Source organism: Schistocerca piceifrons, chromosome 2 (genome assembly GCF_021461385.2).
Source record: "Schistocerca piceifrons isolate TAMUIC-IGC-003096 chromosome 2, iqSchPice1.1, whole genome shotgun sequence".
NCBI lineage: Eukaryota > Metazoa > Arthropoda > Insecta > Orthoptera > Acrididae > Schistocerca > Schistocerca piceifrons.
Window position 1 is genome coordinate 713312725 of NC_060139.1, and position 18303 is coordinate 713331027.

At 39.0% G+C, this 18303-nt stretch overlaps 1 protein-coding gene across 1 annotated transcript in view; it reads left to right on the plus strand.

Moving 5' to 3' along the window:
• Positions 1–18303, plus strand: part of LOC124776197 (succinate dehydrogenase [ubiquinone] flavoprotein subunit, mitochondrial) — a 102100-nt gene that overhangs the window by 28708 nt on the left and 55089 nt on the right. Inside the window, exons 4-5 of the mRNA XM_047251027.1 lie at positions 3545–3645; positions 15419–15705. Of these exons, the coding sequence (XP_047106983.1) occupies positions 3545–3645; positions 15419–15705 (388 nt within the window). The remainder of the gene's footprint in view (positions 1–3544; positions 3646–15418; positions 15706–18303) is intronic.

Below are 18303 nucleotides of genomic sequence, written 5' to 3' on the forward strand. Positions count from 1 at the left end.
GCGGATTATTAACAAAGTAATACAACCTGGTAAGTTGTTCACCATGGGTGTTAATCAGAGATGAAAGGGTATCGTCAGGAGTGCCCCAGGGAAATGTGATAGAGCCACTATGTTCTCGATATACATAACTGATCTAATAGATTAGCATGAGCAGCAGTCTTGTGACTGCAGATGATGCTGTAATGTATAGGAAAGGTTGTCATTGAGTGACTGTAGAAGAATACAGAACAATGTAGACAAGTTTTCTATTTGATCTGATGAATGGCAGCATGCTTTAAATGTTGAGAAATGCATGTTAATGTAGATAAGTAGGAAAAAGTTCCTGCAACATTTGAATACATTATTTGTGGTGTACTGGTTGACAGTCATGCCAATTAAATATCTATGAAATAGAACAAGCATGTAAGAAAGATAGTAGGGAAGGCAAATGATTGAATTCAGTTTATTGCAAGAATTATAGTAAAGTATAGCTCACCTAAAAGGAGATTGGTTTACAGAACACTGAGAGATCCATTCTCGAGTGTTTGGTATCCTTGCCAATACTAATTAAAGAAAAACACCAAAGCAATTCAGAGGCATGCTGCTAGATTTGGTACTAGTGGGTTCAATTAGTACGCAAGTACTACAGAGGTGTTTATTGAACTCAGATGGGAATTTAGTAGGTGCAAACGTTGCCTACAGGGGAACAGTGGTGTTTAGAAATACACTGTATGGTGGCTTGTAGAGTGTAGGTGTAGATAAGTACCTCAACCCCTCATTTCCAGAATATGCTGAAATCCAATATTTGATTGGCAAGTGTTCAGTCCATTCCTTTGCATGAAGGTATCACAGAATTTTTGATTAGTTTATCTTGTCTTAACATTGGGATCACAGATTTACTTCAAAGTTTGTGCACATTTAATAGGCCATTAAAGCAACATAATGTGCTAGTGGTAAGGTGACCTGGCAATTCCGCGAAAATTGCAAGAGAAGTTTTACTCATCTATTATGTAACTGATGTATCTGTGGGTAGGTGCTGGATGTTTGTTCATGGTAGTCAAGTGGTTAGTGTGCGAGCTGCATAAGACAAACATGTATGAGGCAACAGTTCGACTCCTGCTTAGAACTAATTTTTAATGTATATTTTTTCATCACTAGTCATATTATTATTTTATTTAATATTTGAGAGATAATATAATCTTTTTTAAAAAAACACTTGTATTTACATGAAATTTCAGTGAATTGCATGTTATTTGACTATTTACAGTTTTTAATCAAATTTGATTATTAGAAGAAACATATTTAAAACTATCAACAGGTAAATGAAGAAATGCAAAGAGTTTTCCCGAAAATGTATGCCTGTTGTGATTTGCGAAATTCCTTAAATGTGCAGTCTGGTAAGGTACCCAGAACTAATTTACACCTTGACGCTTTGAGATGCAGACAGAGGAAGGCCCTATTTGGCAGTTAACCTGCATAGTGGCGAGACACTGCTAATGTAGCAAGAACAAATAGTGGAGATGCAGATTTTTTTAATCTCACAGGGTTTACACTTGAGCTACAAAAATGAAGTTTTAAGCAGGAGTCAAACTGTCACCCCGTACATGTTCGTCTGACGAAGCTCGAATGCTAACCCCTTGGCCACTATGAACTCTAAACATCTGGCACGTACGGGCAGATGCATCAGTAACACAATAGATCTGTAAAACTTCTCTTGCAATTTTCTCAGTATTGCCAGAGTAGTGCATTTTACTGTCCGCTCCAATAGCTGAATGGTAAGCATGATGGACTGCTGTCCTAAGGGGCCCGGGTTCGATTCCGTGCTGGGTCTGGGATTTTCTCCGCTCTGGGACTGGGTGGTGGTGTTTTCATCATCATTTCATTCCCATCTGGTGCACAGTCACCCAATGTGCCGTCAAATGTAATAAGACCTGTACCAAGGCGGCCGGACGTACTCCGTAAGGGGCCTTCCGACTACATGCACAGCCGGACGTACTCCGTAAGGGGCCTTCCGACTACATGCACATTATGTTATTTTAGTGGCCTACTAAAGGTGTACAAAGTTTGAAGTAAATCAATGATCCCAACTTCATGGCCTCCCCTAGTCCATGCTAAAGAGAGGCCGCTTTGTAAGTTTACAACCACTAGCTAACAGTGAAAGCAGACCAAAATACAAACAAGAAAAAATGGCAGTGGCGATTGGGGTTAGTATCTACTGTATATCACTGCAATCTTCAGCCTATTGTATTATGCAACAGAATTCCATGCAAATATGATCTTATCACCTGTGGGTTGCATATTTTCTTAGTTGGCAGTCCAGTGTTGCCTTCCGAATTTTCTTTTCATTCATGTGGGTAATTCACTTAGTACATCTGTGCTTCTATTACCTCACTGAGGCCGAGTTTTTGTTTAGTCAATTACTTGTTACAAGTGATAATACGATCTTTAGTCAGTGCCAATTTGTGGCCATCTGTCGTGTTTCTCCCCAGTAACTCTTTCATCACAGCTATACATGTGTATGGTACCTCCTTGACATCTGATATTGTAAGTGTAATAACAATGAAAATTCACTAAGGTGTCTGCCAACTGATCCCGTATCTGGGTATGCTGAAGAACTTACTTTTACCACAGGCAGTGGGATGCCTTCATAAGTCATATAAAAGTAGAAAACTAAGTGATTGACAATTGCTGTACTCCTGGCACTAGCCAACTTGGCAGCAAGGCATTGACATGTGTTGCTCCCACAATTACACGTAATGATGTTGGCTAAAGTGTACCTGATCCAGTTTAAAGTTGTTTACTACCAACATGTAATTTTGAGATGTTTAGTTTGGTTAGTTTTTCTAACTTGTTCTTTCCAAGTATGGTATTTTTCCTAAGTATTTGCAACTGTTATTGCATTTTAGCTGATACCGTTCACGTACTACCCCACTTGCTTGGTACATGTACCTTGTAATAGAGCAGTGTGGATTCTGAAAGCCTTTAATGTAGTTACAAGGTGGTGCATGATTTGTAGAGATTTTCCTGCAGTCATTCATCCAAGAGTAGTGCCAGTTCCCTTTTCTGTTTTATTCTCAAACAATGCATTTTACTCATCAATGCCATTTGCATCTCTCAAGATAGAACATTGTTTTATTTCTTTAGGATGATGTGAGAAGTATTAGACTGCATTATCACAGAATTCATATGTAATGGTATATCATTGAGAATTTAATGTACAGTTTTAAAAATGTAGAATAATATTGAACTTGAGGTATTTATTATACATGTTAGAATCTATTTGTTGGCAATAATGGTATGTCAAATGGATTGGATAATATAAAATACAAATTTTAAGGAAGTCAGTGCGTACACTAGTTATAAAGTAACATTATTAAGTGCTTGATGAAGGAAAAGTAGATTTCACACAGAAATTGGTTTTTTATTGTGCCTTTAGAACTATTGATGGTCCTTATATAGTGGAGCTATTTTTATAGAACTGAAGTGGTTTGAAGGCTCCAAATAAAATCTGACATTAGCTGCTTTGCAACTGTTTAATCAGTGATGGTGGTGGTATATGTTGTAGGTATGATACAGTAAAAGGGTCTGACTGGCTGGGTGACCAGGATGCCATTCACTACATGACAAGAGAAGCACCAAAGGCTGTCATTGAGCTTGAGAACTATGGTTAGTTACAAATGTTTAACCTTTTATAATTAATGATGTACTAATCTGGTTAAATATGTGCTTGTATTTGCGATTCTATATGTGTTGATAGTAGTAAAGAAAATTGACATGTCCCTGCAAATTATATTTACTGTGCATAGAAAGTGTGAAAAAGAGACTAGCCTGCTTTTCCTTTCTGATAAATGACGACGTACATCATTCATGATTCTCATTTAAAAGGAGAAAAATATTTTGACTCCATCAAAATTTACTCATTTATGTAGGGAAAATGTAATAACATCCTAGTAAAATTCATATTTGGTGGTAAGTTACAGATGAATCAAACCAATAGCTTAATTAACATAAAGCTGAAAATTGATGTAATTAAGAGACTAGTATTTTGTCAGAACATTTCAGTATTAATTTTCAGTCTACAGGTATTTTAATTCTTGCTAATCCTAATGTTCAGACTTCATGGGGATGCATTTTGCACAGTTTTTTGCAGTTCCTATGTCCATTTCAGTATTGCCTCTCCTACAATATTTTTCTGCTATATTGTAACATATCACTTTGGGGCAGCAATGTGTTGCCCCTGTGTCTTCCTCTGATCAACATATGAGGGCCATGACCTTGGCAAGTATTTTCTCTTTGCATAAGTAATTAGTTTCAACCCACATATTTTGCGCAAAATTTGTTTTCTTTGTGCATGTGCCTGATTCTGGTTTGATGCAGTGTGCATGTTGCGGCAACTGCTAGCTGGTCAATTACTACAGGCTATGGACTTCAGAATGTCATAACAATATTGTTGACACAACGATACAGGAAAGTCAGCATTCATTAGCTAGACTTGAAAAAGTGTTGTTGGATTATACACAAAATCCTGTAAATGATCTGTAACTCAAGTGTTCTGAATTGTAAATACAAGACACAGTATGTACAGCTGTTAAGGAGAGGAAGTGGATGTCATTTCATATGACTTGGTTTTTGTAGAATGACATCTCAGTCAGCACAGAAGACAAACTGATAACGGAGTCTGCTCTACAAAACAATTTCATGGTCATTCTGTCAGCAGACTGCAGCACATAAAAATGTAAAAATTTTAATAAACAACAGCAACTGAAAATATCTTTGCGTAGTTAACTGGTACACGCAACACAGAACATTGCACTGAACAGCTGACATTTACTAAGGAATAACTGCCATTTGCTGTGGAACAACCACAACTGCCAAGAAATCCCTGACTAGTGATAGAAAAGAAAATGTTGAAGGTGGGATGCGTTAACTGCAGCAAAGCCAGTGCATGAATGCTTTGGATACATTCAACAGTTGATGCAGTACGGTGTTTGACGAAGGTTGTTGTGGAGCCAATTAGTGCAACATTACATGTGGTAAAGCAGCATGTCTGCAAGACATCATTTGCTTGATTACAATTGTGGGCAAGGGGGGTCGCTCGAAGCTGATCAAAGTGTCACTACTGTGGCCTCAGTAATGGGTGTCTCCAAAAGTGTCGTCATTCAATTGAAAGAAGGTTGGTGAAGGTGGAACTGCTATGCGGAGGAATGCCAGTTGTTGTAGATGGATCCTCACAGCACAGGAGGATTCATACATAGCGCTAGTGGCATAAAGGAACAGATATCTTGCTCAAAGGCAGATCGCTGCAGACATTGCAGCCACTACCGGTACAAATATCTCTGCCAGAACCATGTCATTTCAGTTAAATGAGGCTGGTTTGTGTGCTCGGAAGTCTATTAACTGCATCCCACTTCAACCACACCATCATTGAGAAAGAGGTCATTGGTGTAGGGAACATGTGGCAAGTGATTCTGGCCACCTGGTAGTGTGGAGAGAGGGTGAAACATATTACACACCACAGAATGTTCATGAACGTCATTTGTATGGCCTAGGTGTTACGGTGTGGGATGCTCTTGGTAGACATGTTTCTCATGAACACTCCATGAATCATGCAAGAACTGAAAACCAATGTGAGAGAGAAGTGGGACAATATCCCCCAAGGACTCCTTTACACTTCAGTAGCCGTCATGAATAACAGGTGCAACGTATGCATTAATGCCTGAGAAGGGCATATTCCTTACTGACTTGAGAGTTTGGTATCGACCTTTATGTTAGCAGTCTGACCTATGTCAAATATGAATGTTATTTGTGTCTGTTATCCTGCTTTCCCCTGTAGTGAAATCTGTACCATTTTTTGTTATCCCACTCCATCTCTATTAACATGTGTACTGTGTTTCAAGTCATCCACACACACTTCTGGTTATACCCGTCCAACAATATCATTGTTCCTTTGCAATTGTGAAGTAGTGTATACGAAAATGATACAGTTACATGCATTATTGTGAACTGCAAGTGTTTTTGTTTCCTTCATGCAGTTTTTTTTTCTTAAGTGACTGATATTTATGTTTAGATTAAAATTAACATATACAGCAATAACAGAAATGTAGCCACTAATTTGAGTAATATGTAGTGAAATGACATGGGCATGGATAGGAGAAAGACTTTCGTAGCTCACAATGATAAATCTAAGAGACTGTATTTATATACATTGTCTGTGTAGAACAATAACTTTTATTACAACCATTAATGACATATTCTCAGTCCATTATCTCATGAGAGAGATTGTTGACAATCACAGAAATTATGCAAAAAGGAGACTTTAAATTTACACACTTATACTAGAAACAAATACTAACAAAGAGATAGAGGGGCTGGCCAGTACTTACCTCAGCTCAGTACAGCCGATAGATACACAAAAAACAGAACTGAAAATTTACTAGCTTTCGGAACAAATGTTCGTTCATCAGGGAGGAGAGAGGGGAAAGAAAGGGAAGAAGGGAAAGTAGATTCCGTTACTCACAACCCAAGTTATGAAGCAACAGGGAGGGTAGCAAGGATGGAGGCACGGTTGTCAGAGGGAAGCCAAAGATATTCTACTATAAGTACTGTGCCAAAGAGGATGCATACAGAAGTAAAGAGGTATATAGTATAAAGATAAACACAACTATGTAGGATGAAAAGATGCGTGAATGGCTAAAGAGGAAAGGGAAAGAGGAGAAGACTGAAGAGTGAATGGGAGTGAGGTTGTTTAACGTAGGTTCAGTCCAGGGGGATGGCGGGATGAAAGGATGTGTTGGAGTGCAAGTTCCCATCTCCGCAGTTCAGAGGGACTGGTGTTGGGTGGGAGAAGCCAAATGGCACATACGGTGTAGCAGGTTCCTAGGTCCCTAGAATTATGCTGGAGGGCATGCTCCGCTACTGGGTATTGGGCATCTCCTAGGCGGACAGTTCGTCTGTGTCCGTTCATGCGCTCAGCCAGTTTAGTTGTTGTCATACCGATGTAAAAGGTTGTGCAGTGGCAGGCATGTCAGTTGATAAATGACATGTGTAGTTTCACACGTGGCCCTGCCTTGAATTTACCAGTAGCGGGGCTGGGGTAGGTGGTTGTGGGGGGGATGCATGGGGCAGGTTTTGCAGCGGGGTCGGTTACAGGGGTAGGAACCGCTGGGTAGAGAAGGTAGTCTGGGAATATTGTAGAGTTTAACAAGGATGTTACAGAGGTTAGGTGGGCGACGAAAGGCAACCCTGGGTGGTGTGGGGAGAATTTTGTCAAGGGATGATCTCATTTCAGGGGTTGACTTGAGAAAGTCATATCCCTGGCAGAGTAATTTGTTGATGTTTTCAAGGCCAGGATAATATTGGGTGGCAAGGGGGATGCTTCTGTGTGGTCTGAGGGTAGGAACATTGTCGTTGCACAGGGAGGAATGTATTGCTCGGGAGATCTGTTTGTGGACAAGGTCTGCAGGATAGTTGCGGGAGAGGAAAGCACTGGTCAGGTTATTGGTGTAATTGTTGAGGGATTCGTCACTGGAGCAGATACGTTTGCCACGAATACCTAGGCTGTAGGGAAGGGAGCGTTTGATGTGGAATGGATGGCAGCTATCAAAGTGAAGCTACTGTTGTTTGTTTGTGGGTTTGATATGGACAGAGGTGTGGATGTGAGCTTCAACAAGATGAAGGTCAACATCCAGGAAGGTGGCTTGGGTTTTGGAGAAGGACCAGGTGAAATTCAGATTCAAAAAGGTGTTGTGGTTATGGAGGAAATTAAGGAGTGTTTCTTCACCATGAGTCCAGACCACAAAGATGTCATCTATAAACCTATACCAGGCCAGGGGAAGCAGCTGTTGGGTCTTCAGGAAAGCCTCCTCCATGCGGCCCATGAAGAGGTTGGCATAGGACGGAGCCATCCTGGTTCCCATGGACGTTCCCCTGATATGTTTGTAGGTCTGGCCTTCAAAAGTGAAGTAATTATGGGTGAGGATGAAGTTGGTAAGTGTGATAAGGAACGAGATTTTTGGAAGATCTACGGGTGGGCGTTGGGAGAGGTAGTGCTCAAGGGCAGAGAGACCATGGGTATGTGGGATGTTTGTGTAAAGGGGTGTAGCATCTATGGTGACAAAGAAGGTTTCAGGTGGGAGAGGAGTGGGAATGGATTGGAGGCGTTCTAGGAAGTGGTTTGTGTCTTTGATGTAGGATGGGAGTCTGCGGGTGATAGGTTGGAGGTGTTGGTCTACCAGAGCTGAGATACGTTCCGTTGGAGCTTTGAAGGCTGCTACAATTGGACGGCCAGGATGGTTCTCTTTGTGGATTTTGGGTAATAGGTAGAAGGTAGGGGTACGTGGCTCAGGTGGAGTGAGTAAGTCTATGGAAGCCGTTGTGAGGCCTTGTGAGGGACCTTGGATTTTTAGGATTTTCTGCAGATCAGTCTGGATGGAGGGAATGGGATCCTGGGTAACAGCTTTGCAGGTTGAGGTGTCGGAGAGTTGATGCAGTCCTTCTGCCACATACTCCATACGGTCAAGTACGACAGTTGTGGAGCCTTGATCCACCGGGAGGATGACAATAGAGCGGTCTATTTTCAGCTCCTTAATGGCACGGGATTCAGCTGGGGTGATGTTGGGGGTTGTCGGGATGTTCTTCAAGAAGGACTGGGAGGCAACACTGGATGTGTGGAATTCCTGAAATGTCTGCAAGGGATGGTTTTGGGGGAGGAGAGGAGGATCCCTTTTAGAAGGCGGTCGGAACTGTTCTAGACAGGGTTCAACACTGGGTCTAGTATTTGGAGGCTGTGTTTGGGTAGTGAAGAGAGATTTCCAGTTGAGGTTCCGGGTGAATGAGAGGAGATCTTTAACCAGGGCAGTGCGGTTGAATTTAGGCGTGGGGCTAAAGGTTAAGCCTTTTGATAGAACAGATGTCTCTGGAGGAGAGAGGGATCTGGATGAGAGGTTTAGAACTGAATTGGGACTGTGATATGTGGCATTTGACTGTGGTTATAGTTGAGATTTGGTCTGTGTGGGGTATGTGCTGGGATGGGGAGGTTGAGTAGGGTGGCTAGGCTAGGTTTGTTGGCTATGAGGGGGGGTTTGTTGAAGGTTCTGTTGTGGTTGGTGTTTGTGAGGGATAAGGAGAGGGACCCCACTTCTTAGGTGTTGCACTAGCACTGTGGATAGTTTTTTCAGGTGGTGTGTGGCATGGAACTCGAGTTTGCAGCTGGCTTCTAGGATGATGATCCTGAGTGTGTTCTCCAAGCAAGGGTTTGAGAGGTGGAGGACTTTGAAGAGAGAGAGGAGCTGTTGGGAGTGGTGGTTACATGAAGTAGTGTAGAGATTCTGGACAAGTTGGGTAAGGGCTAGGTTCTGGAAGTCCAGGAGAGACTGGTGGAAGGAGGAATTGCACCCAGAGATGGGAACTTTTAAGGTAAGCCCTTTAGGGGTAATTCCAAAGGTTAAGCAGGACCGGAGGAAAAGTATGTGGGATTGCAGTTTGGTTACAGGGAATACATGTTTCCGGAATGAATATAAATAATGTGGTATAGGATTAGGGTACATGGTGGGTAACTGGTGGGTAGGGAAATTAAATAACTAAAGTTGAAATAGTAATCATAAGGAGTAAAACACGGAGCGCATGAACGGACACAGACGAACTGTCCGCCTAGGAGATGCCCAATACCCAGTAGCGGAGCATGCCCTCCAGCATAATTCTAGGGACCTAGGAACCTGCTACACCGTATGTGCCATTTGGCTTCTCCCACCCAACACCAGTCCCTCTGAACTGCGGAGATGGGAACTTGCACTCCAACACATCCTTTCATCCCGCCATCCCCCTGGACTGAACCTACGTTAAACCACCTCACTCCCATTTACTCTTCAGACTTCTCCTCTTTCCCTTTCCTCTTTAGCCATTCACACATCTTTTCATCCTACATAATTGTGTTTGTCTTTATACTATGTACCTCTTTACTTCTGTATGCATCCTCTTTGGCACAGTACTTATAGTAGAATATCTTTGGCTTCCCTCTGACAACCGTGCCTCCATCCTTGCTACCCTCCCTGTTTTCCTTTCCCTGTTGCTTCATAACTTGGGTTGTGAGTAACGGAATCTACTTTCCCTTCTTCCCTTTCTTTCCCCTCTCTCCTCCCTGATGAAGGAACATTTGTTCCGAAAGCTAGTAAATTTTCAGTTCTGTTTTTTGTGTATCTATCGGCTGTACTGTCAATCAGCCACCAAAGATTACTGTCCCTAATATTTGTTTACAATTGGTATTTAAGTATTTCCTTGTAAAGTTAGTTGACTGGCCCGTTTCCTTACTGTTTTGCTTCTTTTTTCAGCAGTTTTTCATCTTTTATACAGCACAATGAAATTTTGTCCTTTGACTAAACATTCTAAATACTGCTGTAGAATTTTCATAAACAGTGACATCAAAAACAAGCAGTGCCTTCTGTTTTATTTTTAGTAAACTATTAGTTTTCTCCTTCATTCTAGTCTTGCAACTGTACATGTTAGAATAGGCACTTGTAACACTAGAAGAGTGTACGGCAGTGCACAGATATAACGTTTTTAATATGACTAGTCAGTTTGTGATTATGAACACATGACACCATCATAATTTCTATAAATTGCATATGGATTTTAAAAACCACACTGAAATAATTGTCACTCTCACTTTTTGTTGTGCAAGATGTTTTTGTAATTGCTATTACTCATTACATTTTAAGGACATGTGCTTATCTTTTAATATTTACAAGCATAACCCTGTTTTTACAAAATATGACATGCTCTTACAATTATTGACTGATCTTTTACAAGATGGTGATTTTGCACGTGGCATTTCATGGGGAGCCAATATTTTTTTGAGCCTGGCAACATAAGTGTCCTGCAATATATGTTAAAGCCATAAAATCACATTCCTGAAAATGACTAAAAAGCCAAAACCTTGGTTGTACAAATAAACAATGAAACAGTCAAATGGCAGTGTAGTCCTTTAAAAAAATGTTGTATGACTGTTGCTCAACAACATCAAAGATGTTTTTGATTGTATTTTGATGAAATGTGAACAAGGTCTTTCGAAAAGTGTCATATGAACAGAATTAATTAATTGGGTAGGTGCTCAAGAAATTAGCTGTCTTTGTGGGCTACCGAGCAAAGGCAGTTATTTCCCTCAAGTTCTTATTTGACTATCATGCTGATGTGTAAATTGAGAAGTTTTCAGTGATTAATTTGATTTCTGTCTTCGATGAAAAGACTAAGTTAATAACATACTACATCACTTTTGATTTCTAAGGAAACATCTTTTCACAAAACGATCACATGTACCTACACTATTAAATTGCCCAAAGAACTACATGTGACAGATTCTTCAACTCTGATGCATATGTCATCCTTATAGGTAGTAGAGCATGTGGAATCCCAGCAACTCCATCACAAGTGGTCGTACTCTACATTATCTTGGAATGTGTTAGTTATGAAATGCCATTTATGGTTCATTGTTATGATTTGGTTGTTTTCTAATATTGGGTGCCAGACACAATTAATTATCTACAAAGGAATTGTTATCCTTACCCCCCTTTCAGCTGTGTTGAATTTTTTTCCATGAACTTCTAGTTTTAATTTGATTTATGGCCTACAGTTAGGTCAAGAAAAAACCTAAAAGATCGTTTTACATTAATGTTATAAATAAGGACCCAAGTGATGGTGCAGGTCGGGGTTTATTTTTAAAGTATGTGCAATATGCTTCACAAGTACATAGGACTGTGATTGACAGATAAAGTGCATATTTATCTCATCCAAATATAATTATATGATTTATTTCTCATTTTTTGTGTATACTAGAATAAAAATTTAAATAATTAGTTAAAGTTACAATTTCTATTCATTAATAAACCATTAGTAATAATTTAACAGGGTAAGAATCATGAAAGTAGGTATTATATGTGGTAGAGCTGAAGACATCGAAAGTTTGGTTATATAATGGTAAGACAAAGATTTTGTAACCAGATTTTAAATTGTAAATTGTGGTCTCTGGCAACAATTTATTGGTTATGAACTGAACATTAAAACTGTTGAAATTGCAAAACGGGTAGGGAATTAGAGAGACGGGCCCTAGATGAATTGAAAGAACCAGAGAGTGTTGAGTGTTTTAGGGAGCATTAAGCAATGGTTGGCTAAAACGGGGGGAAAGGAATACAGTAGATGCTGAATGGATAGCTATGAGAGATGAAATTGTGAAGGCAGCGGAGGATCAAATAGGTAAAAGGACAAAGCCTAGTAGAAGTCCGCAGATAACACAGGAGATATTGAATTTAATTGATGAAAGGAGAAAATATTAAAATGCAGCAGATGAAGCTGGCAAAAAGTAATACAGATATTTAAAAAAATGGAATTGGCAGGAAGTGCAAACTGGCTAGGCAGGAATGCTAGAGAGAGACTTACAGATTTAGAAACATTCTTCACTAGGGGAAAGATGGATACCACCTACAGGAAAATTAAAGAGGCTCTTGCAGAAAAGAGAAACAGCTGTATGAAGGTCAACAGCTCGGACAGAAAACCAGTCCTAAGCAAAGAAGTTAAAGGTGGAAGGAGTATATAGAGGGTCTGTATGAAGGAGATGTACTTGAAGGTAATATTATAGAAATGGAAGAGGATGTAGATGAAGACGAGATGGGCGATGTGAAACTGCAGGGAACATTCGACAGAGCAGTAAAAGACCTAAGTTGCAACAAAGCTCCAGGAGTAGATGACCTTCTGTCAGAACTAGGGTAGCCTTCGGGGAGCCAGCCATGACAAAACTCTTCCATCTGGTATGGAAGATGTATGAGACAGGCAAAATACCCTCTGACTTTAAGAAGAATTCCCAAGAAAGCAGTTGCTGACTGATGCGAAAATTACTAAACTATCAGTTTAATAAGTCTTGGTTATGAAATACTAACACACATTCTTTACGGAAGAATGTAAAAACTGGTAGAAGCTGACATGGGGTTTCCAGAGAAATGTAGGAACACACCAGGCAATACTGACGCTATGACTTTTCTGAGAATATATGTTAAGGATTGACAAACCTACATTTGTAGCATGTGTAGATTTAGATAAAGCTTTTGACAGTATTGGCTGGGATAATCTCTTTGAAATACTGAAGGGAGCTAAAGGCTGTTTACAACTTGGACAGAAATCAGATGGTATTTATAAGAGTCGAGGGGGCATCAAAGGGAAGCAGTGGTTGAGAAGGGGATGAGACAGGGTTGCAGACTATCTCCGATGTTATTCCATCTTTACATTGAACAAGCAGTAAAAGGAGCCAAAGAAAAAATTGGAGTAGGAATTGAAATTCAAGGAGAAGGAAGAAAAAATTTGAGCTTTGCTGATGACATTGTAATTCTGTCAGAGACAGCAAATGACTTGGAAGAGCAGATGAACAACATGGATAGTGTCTTGAAAGGTGGGCACAAGATGAGTGTCAATGAAGCAAAACAAGGCTAAGGAATATAGCTGAATTAAATCAGAGGATGCTAGGGAATTAGATTAGGAAATGGGACGCTTAATAAAATACATAGTAGGTGAGTTTTGCTACTTGGGCAGCAAAATAACTGATGATAGCCAAAGCAGAGAGGGTATAAAATGTAGACTGGCAATGGCAAGAAAAGCATTTCTGAAGAAGAGAAAATTGTTAACATTGAATATGATTTAAGTGTTATGAAGTATTTTCTGAAGGTATTTGTATGGAGTATTGCTATGTATGGAAGTGAAACATGGATGATAAACAGTTTAGACAAAAATAGAATAGGAAGCTTTCAAAATGGAGTGCTATAGAATAATGCTGAAAATTAGATTGGCAGATCATGTAACAAATTAGGAGGTACTGAAAAGAAATGGGGAGATTAGAAATTTGTGAAACAACGTGGCTAGAAGCAGGCATTGCCTGATAGCACACATTCTGAGATATCAAGAGATGACCAATTTAGTATTGGAGGGAAGTTTGTTTGTGTGTGTGCGGGGGGGAGGGAATCATGGAGGGAGACATAAAAGAGGAATATAGTAAACAGATTCCGAAGGGTAGCATGGAGCATCAAATCAGTCTTCAGACTGAAGACCACAGCAACAAGGTAATATTAGTTGTGTGTATGAATCTGCTGCTAACATTTTATTTATTAATGTTTAAACTAGGATATGAATTTGAATAATTAGTACAATCATTGGAAAATTGAAAAATCACTAGCAATAATCTGGCAGACTAAGAGCATATATCTTTGTGTGAAATTGTTTGAAACAACTTTTGCACTTCAAAAGACATAAATATACACTGCCATTTTTGTAAAAAGTTTTGGTTCTGCTATTACTTGGCATAACCTCCACATTTGCAGGAAAGTTGGATCATCAGTGTCTGAGAAATGATCATAACCATCTTTTATTCTGTCATTGGAAATAATAGGGATAAGATTGCAGTATTGGGATTTTTACACACCTCAGGATCAGTTTCACCCTCAGGTTCATGCACCTCAGGTCTTTCCTATGTGGAAGTTGCCAGTAAAGCTTCAGCTAAAGCCTATGATAGCTGAAGAATCATCCAGGTTTGTTGAAGCACCTAGGTACATTTCAGAGCCTCAAGTTGCTGTAATCACAATTTTTTTTCAAATCTACTGGTGTAGGTTTATTTTAGATACATTTTTTAAAGTTATACTCTGCTGGGAAAAAGGAATCACCTGTTCATTGATGGAACCAGATTTGAAATTTATGGGAAGATTGATATAAACATTTCTAACAGTGTTGATAATTAGTTGAACCCTCTGTAATTCATTTATTTTTACTTCTTTATTCACTATGTTAGTATCTATAAAGTGAATCTTTCTTTTCAAGGGAAGAAATCTGTTAAGGCATAATGTTGCATATTACTGAGAGATTAAATCCTTTCTGCCAGTACATTAAAATTCTAAAACATCGGATCATTTTCATTAATAAAGTATTTCACTTTTGGACAAGATGTTTACCATTTGGCATCTGAGAAGCAAAAATATAATGTCCCACTTGCAATAAATATTTTTTTAACATGAAAGTGAATTTTAATTAACATTTTATTGCTCAGAATTCATACATACATGTATGATTGTACTGGTGAATGATAAAATTTAAACAAGTACAACCCATACAGCAGTGGTAGTTATTTGTTCCACAGTAGACAGCATATTTTGAAAAGGAATAAATGGGATGGGGTACAGCAGTGTTTATAACACCTCTTTGGATAAGAAAACGTTAATGTTGACCTTCATTTATATGATATTATTAAACACAACGAATTACCTTGCTATTGTGACAACACTCCTGACCTACTGAATTTTCTTTGTAGAACAGTATGTCATCAACAATTGGTACCTGAAATGCAATTGCACCAATGTGTGTTACATGTGGTGATGGTGGATGATGGATGGTGATGATATTTGTTCATACTTTACAGGTATGCCATTCAGTAGGACAGCTGAAGGCCGCATTTATCAGCGAGCATTTGGAGGCCAGTCTCTCAAATTTGGAAAAGGAGGACAAGCTCATCGATGTTGCTGTGTTGCAGACCGCACAGGGCACTCCTTGTTGCATACACTTTATGGCCAGTCTCTTAAATATGATTGCAATTATTTTGTTGAGTATTTTGCTCTGGACCTTTTGATGGATGGTGATGCGTGTGTGGGAGTTATTGCTCTCTGCTTAGAGGATGGATCAATACATCGTTTCAGAGCAAAGAATACGGTTAGTGAACATGTTACTTGTTGATAGCAAGTCCTGTGTAACATGCAATATCTGAACTGAAGCAATCAGTGCATGCTTCGATACATATCTTTCAACTTCACATGAAATGGCTGGACATTGTTCACCAATGCATCATGTATCTTATGACATTCCTTAATTTAATTCTTTTATCATCAAATTTTGAACATCTTTTATGACTAGGTTTGCTACATACATTGAAATACTGCTTACACAAAACCTGAGACAGCAACCCACATAAACACATGGTACTGTTCTGTTTCTGGGAGGATCCATAATGTACAAGGAACAGGCTGATTACAGTTTGTGTGTTTTACATACATGGAACGAACAATTTGGGCTGCGTACTTAACCTCTTTGTACCATTGTGAAAATTAATTTTTGTTGTAAATGCTGTTTGAATTGTTTCACTTGCTTGTACTGTAGTCAATTTTTAAGGTTAACAAAATTTATGTTCTTTCATTTTACACACACACACACACACACACACACACACACACACACACGCACACACACACACACGAAAGGTAATGTGAATACATCAGTGTGCTGGCATGCTTCTGTCAGTGGGGCCTGTAACATGATATAACATTGTATGTGTATGCTTACTGTTATTTGTAAAACATATGGCTATATGCCACATATTGCACAAGAGGTTACACATTGCTCTCTTGCCAGTAGGTGTAGGCCCTCTTCTACCATTCTGTCACCCATAAGTTGGATGCTATGTTCTAGAACTTAACTTGCACTTTCACTCTCATTGTATCCAATGTATCATGAAGGAATAAATGTACATTACGTTTTTTCTAAATTCTTAACTAACATAGGAAATGGCCCAGGTTTTGAGTCTAAACTGTGGTGTTGGGAAGATGACAGTCATAGAACCCTCAAGATTGTTGGAACAGTCAGTCACGAGAAAACTCCGCCTGTGTGAAAGATACGAGACAGGAAAAATGCCCTCAGAAGAAATATGCGCTAATTCCCATTCCAAAAACAGTAGGTGCTGACATGTAAATATTACCATATTATCAGTTTACAAAAAACTGTCTCAAATTTTCTTCAGATGTCCAGTAAAACGTAAGAATACAGGAGTAATACTGACCCTATGACTTAGGATGAGGAAAAAGAAAGGCAAGCAGTTGTTGAGTTGGTAGTAAGACAGGATTCTGGCCTATCCCCAATATTATTCAATCTGTACAATGAGCAGGCTGTGAAGGAAACAAAGATTGAAGGTGGGAAGAAAATTAAATGTCAGACAGAAGAAATAGAAGATGATGACACAGTAATTCTGTGAGAAATGGCAAAAGAGTGGGGAGATCTATTGAATGGGTTGAATAGTGTCTTGAAAACATATTATAAGATGAATATCAACAAAAGTAAAATGAAGGTAAATGGAATGTTGTTGAATTAAATCAGGTGATGCTGATGGAATTGGATTATGAAATAAAACCCTAAAAGTAGCAGACATGTTGCTATTTGGGTAGAAAGATAACTGATGATGGTAGAAGTAGAGTGAATATAAAATGCATAGTAGCAAGAGCAAGGAAAATGTTTTTGGAAAATAGAAATTTTTTAACAACGGATATTAATTTAATTGCTAGAAGACCTCTTTAAGATATTTGTATGGACTGTAACCTTATACAGAAATGAAACATGCACTATAGTCAGTCAGTTAAGAACAGAATAATAAAAAAAAAACTTTTGAATTGTGGCATTGCAGAAAAAATAGTGAAGATTAAATGGATAGGTGGAATAACTAATGAAGTACTAATAAATATAATTGGGAGAAAGAAATTTATGGCACAACCTGACTAAAAGGAGGAGTCAACTGATTGGACACATCTCAAGGCATCAAGAAAGTGTTAGTATGACAATTTGTGTGTATGTTTGTGTGTCTATCAACCTGCCAGTGCTTTCGTTTGGTAAGTCACATCATCTTTGTTTTTAGATATATTTTTCCCACGTGGAATGTTTCCCTCTATTATATTCATATCATTAATTTGAACCCAACAATTACGTTTGTTATTGTCACTGTTGCATTTCGAAATCTTTTCTGTCATCTTATTTTCTCTTTCTGTTTTTGCAAGTAATTTCACTTTGTATTCACCTTCTCCTTTTTACCGTAATCTACCATACAATTTTATCCCGCCTATATATGCTCAATAATACGTAACCTACTTCCAAACCATTACCAAAAAGAATTCCCCCCCCCCCCCCCCCCCCCCGTCTGCTTTTAACACTATCGCTGCTATAAAATCCACCGTTTCCAGTTCACAAACAGTTCCTTTCACCTATTAAACAACCATTTCGGCTAGTTCTAATAACTTTCGCTTTATTTCCGTTTTTCCCACATCACTGATCATTTTTAGCCGCTTCCCACAGGTTTTAACGTCATTATTTCTTCGTCAGACAAATGTTAGCCTCATTTTCATAATCTGCCACCACAAAACCACTCCTTTTAATAAATTTACACTCAGTTTTTTCGAAATTTTCCCGAATTTCTCCATCCTTTAACGTGTTTTGGCGGCAACACAACCACCTAACCTTTGTGCACATCGTTGTCTACCAACCCAAGTTCAC